The sequence below is a fragment of the Poecilia reticulata genome, linkage group LG8, assembly GCF_000633615.1.
Source record: "Poecilia reticulata strain Guanapo linkage group LG8, Guppy_female_1.0+MT, whole genome shotgun sequence".
NCBI lineage: Eukaryota > Metazoa > Chordata > Actinopteri > Cyprinodontiformes > Poeciliidae > Poecilia > Poecilia reticulata.
In genome coordinates this window covers 7,500,158-7,504,463 of record NC_024338.1, presented here as the reverse complement: position 1 = coordinate 7,504,463, position 4,306 = coordinate 7,500,158, and the positions used below count along the sequence as shown (strand labels likewise).

The following is a 4,306-nucleotide window of genomic DNA, read 5'->3' as shown; positions in this document are numbered from 1 at the left end:
AACCTTTGTTGTTTTTTAGTAAACATTAGTTTAAATGGTTGGGTTTCTTCTCTGACTTGCTGGATGAGTGGTTGATGCAGTCTTGGAGTAATTTCTATATTTTGATCATTCTTCAGAAGATTCACCAATGTTCCATGGTTTCTCTATTGACCTGCTGTAGATTTTCCAGACTGACAGATTTAAATGTTTTTGCCATCTCTTCTTGATTTTCTTTAGATTGATTCTTTTTAAAATATTTGAATTTTTTTCATGTAATTAGACATGCTATGTTGTCATTTTTTATTCTTATTTGATTCTTGAGGTCTGGTAGAAATCATGTTTGAGTATTTCCAGTAAAATTGAACCCAATGAAAATGTGGCTAATCACAGTTTAGTGAGAAGCGCCTGCTGCTTGAAATGTCAGTATCGGGACGTTCGGGCGGTACAAGTAATACAGTTTCATATAAGGTCAGTTCAGATGGCTTTTTTCCCTTACTAAACAAAATAGTCATTTAAGTCTTGCTCTTTTGCAAGGGAAATGACTCAATCGTAACTATATTCCAAGAAAAATCTAACATTTATAGTTTAGCATACCACCAAACCAATGTTTTCAGTATATTAGCTTTAACAACAGCAAAGACTGACACAAATGCTGAAAATATACACTTTACTGGCAGCTATCAGTACACACCAGTTCACAGTACATTTTCTGTAGTATTGTGCGAACACAGAAAAAAAACCATAAAGCTTCTGTCTTTATTTTCTCTGAGAGGGAACTGGGTTCAGACAGCGACAGGAAGAAAGGGAGGTGGAGTTCATCCTCCATGATCGTGTGAAAGTGCGTAGTAACTTTCACCCCTTCCAGCATGGTTGCACGCTCTCCTTGGTGCTGAAGGTAGCATCGGTCACATGGAGCAAAATAAACACACGCACACACACACGCACACACACAGGCATTCACACACCATTTGACGCAAAAGAAAAGAGGAGGAAAGTACAAAAGGAAGGTAAAAAGGTTCACGCCGAGCAGAGATGTTATTTACATTTTAACAAACAGCTAGAAGCATTAAATAAGGGCTAGTGTCGAGCTAGCGTTTGGCTTGCATCCGTTGCCGTGGGTACGGAGGGGCAGGGAGAGCGCGGGAAGGCCGAAGGAGGAGAGAAGAGAGGCGGAAGAAGAAAACTGCTCTACGCGGCTGTTGGGAAGGGAAAAGGTTCGTGGGTTTTTTTTCTCGTCTTCTCATTTCAAGTACATATACTGTAAACAGTATCATATATTAATAATAATATAAAAGTAATAATATCCACTTAGTGGAATAAAGTATGAGGTAGTCAGACGAGAGGGCGTTAGGGGGTTGGCCGGCAGCCTTATGGCGGCCTGCCGAGCCGAGACGGAGAGGCGGCCGGGTGCAGAGGGGCGGACGGAGGAGAGGTTCAGGAAGGCAGGAGGCTTAGATGATGCCGTATTTGGCCAGGTCGCTGAGCTCCATGTCGCCGAAGGCTTCCCATGGGCACACCACTGTGATGTCTGTGCCAAGACCCTCCATGCCGGGGATGTCGTCGCCGAAACTGCCGAAGGCAAGAAAGGTAAACCGTCAGATTTGCTTTCTCGTGTCTTTTCAGATAGAAAAAAAAATACAAACAATTTTAGAGATTTTTTTTATTTTTTTACCCCTTCTGGCCTGGTTTGGGAGCCTTGCTCTTGAATGTGCGAGTCTGCCTCTGCTTGAACTTGGGTGGGCCCTTCTTGGGAGTGGTGGGGCCCGCGGCTCCACCGGGGGACAGGGCGCTTCCTGCTGGTGGACTGGCGTTCATTTCTGAGGAAGACAAAGGGGAGATATTTTAAGCCTCTGGCTTCTGCTGTCCCGCTGTAATCCTGTTTCCATCAAACTCTTAATGCCAATCAGGGCAGATTTTACAGATTAGGCTAACCTGATGGATTAGCTCTAATCCAACTGCAATCCTCAGACCACTAATTGTCCTTCTCAGTGTGAAAACGGAAAGCAGCCTTCATTCTTAACCTCAAACCTTCTTATTAGCTCTTTAAGCTCAACCTCCCAACCTGCAGAACCCAAAACCTGTTTTGGTTTTCTAACTTTGGCATTAGTATGACATTTCATTATTTATCAAGTTTGATGATTAGAACCTACAAAGTACCTCAGATACTTTCTATCTGACTGCTGAGACTGTAGGGAGTGAAAACACCCCTGTTTCATCTTGTTATTTAACTCGAGCAGAAGCACCACCTGCATCAGTAAATAGCGGTGGAGAATCTCCGTCAGAATACTGCAGAGATCTCGTTAAGGAGGCTCAGTGATGTGAGGACACATCATCAGCCATCTGCTGCTTCTCAAGTCAATCTGCTTCACTTTGAGCCTTTTAAAGTCCAAACGCTTCCAGCTGCCTTTTTCAGTTCTCTGGTAGTATAGTTTAAAACTTAAAAAATTTTCAAGCAGCAAATGTTAAAAAAAAAACCTAGTTCTATCTCCTTGGTGTAAAGTTTTGCCGTCGCCTTTTCCTCTCGACTGTTTTGCTAATTTTGTGACATTTTTCTTTCCAAATCTACATCAGTCGAGGAAACAAAGCTAGTAACATCAGTCCGGTCTGCTCCTACCTGTTGTTGTTGCAGGTGTCCCACGGAGCCTCTGGTCACCGCTTCTTCGTTTTGCTCCATCGCCTGCTTTGTGCTTTTATACCTCCATTCCTAATCCCCACATCCCCTGCTTATCAGTCACATGGTCGCTGGTAGAGGTCAGCCAAATTTCTCGAGCAACCCAGCATCTTCTTCTATCCCCCCCCCACCGCCCTTGTTTCCATGGCTTCGCCCGGCCCAGCCCCTCCCTGACTTCCTGCCACAGCATGGAGAAGAAGAAGTGCTGGCTGCTTGGAAAACAATGTCAGAGATCAACCTGGAAAGATTTTTATCCGGCTTACTCGTCTAAACCTCGGCACGCCTGCTTTTAGAGCTGCTGAGAGGAGACAATCTACTGCTCGCGTTCCTCGTCCATGTGAGCCGCTGCTCACACATGTGAGGCGCTGGGCTGTGGGTTTTATTGTGGAACCCAGGTAGAGAAAAGCAGGATTAAAACCTGGGAATTTAAACAAAATTCAATAGGAATCTTTAAAAAAAAAAAAACTATAGCTCCGTAAGTCTCGTCTTTGGATAAACATTTAAATGTTTGGATTTGAAACAATTATTGACAGATGTGATTGGATTCTGAGATTTATAACTTGTTAAACATTTCTAGGTGTTTTACCAAAACTGATAATTGCACTCCACATTAACCTAGAGTGCCTTTCAGAAGTTAGAAGCCACATGTTTGGCGTTAGACCGAAGCAGAATATGAGACCCAAATAGATCTGGTATTTTGTCTACTTTATTTGTTAAATGCCTCTTTCATTTGATCCTTTATTGTTTTATGTAATTGTGCTGCTTTGGTCAAATTCTGTTGTTTTTTTATGAGCTACATACATAAACTCACTTTGACAATGGGATATTTTTCACATTACAGCCAAAAACTTCAGTATTTTACCTGTATTACTGGAATTTTAAGTGATAAACCAACTCAGTGGTGGAAGAAAAATAATACGGGGTTCAGTAATGTAGATCTGAAAAGTGTGGTGTGCATTTGTAGCAAATTAATTGTCATTGCAATTAATTAGCTGCAAGTCGTTTTGGGTGCATCGCTTAAAGCTTTACAGACAGGGATTGTTCTTTGTAAAATAACCCAACCTTAGATGATTGCATGGACAGCGTATGTGCAAATCAACATTATGTTCAATGTGAAAGCATAAAATAAACAATCGACACCAGTAAAGATAAAAACTTTCAATAATAAAAAAAAACTACTGTATTTTTCAGACCATAAGCCGCTACTTTTTTCCCACGCTTTGAATCATACGACTTGTAGCCCTGTGTGGCTTTTCTGTGAATTTTTCTTCAGCCACCAGGGGGCGCTTTAGCAGGAAGTGAATCATAGGAAGTCAAAATTGGAAATCAAAGAAGAAAGTGCTCATTTYCATTTAGAACAAGCACATTATTTGTTTTTGTTCAGCTTATAACATTGACTGTAGAAGAGTTTAAAACTGATCTTAATGTTCAGTGAAAAAGAAGCTGTCTGATTTTTCTACATTTTTACAATTTTGTGATAATCATAACCTTTTTAATAAATGGTAAAACCACTAAAAGGATGCCACAAGTACAACATACATCGATACAATACACACAGTCATTCATTTAGTTTCATTTAGTTCCCTTTAATGTAATTAAATTCTAACTGTTTTTCACAATGCATTTTTTTAAATGGGTAAAAAAAAATTATCATTT

The 4,306-nt window shown here is 40.9% G+C and overlaps 1 protein-coding gene across 1 annotated transcript; it reads right to left on the bottom strand.

Moving 5' to 3' along the window:
* Positions 1–629: 629 nt before the first annotated feature.
* pde6hb (phosphodiesterase 6H, cGMP-specific, cone, gamma, paralog b) lies at positions 630–2,699 on the bottom strand. The gene is made up of 3 exons (XM_008415484.1): positions 2,594–2,699; positions 1,652–1,796; positions 630–1,548 (listed from the first exon to the last, which is right to left on the bottom strand). Exons 2-3 carry the CDS (start codon positions 1,792–1,794, stop codon positions 1,431–1,433), a joined length of 261 nt encoding a protein of 86 aa, XP_008413706.1. The 5' UTR covers positions 1,795–1,796; positions 2,594–2,699; the 3' UTR covers positions 630–1,430.
* Between the last annotated feature and the right edge of the window lie 1,607 nt (positions 2,700–4,306).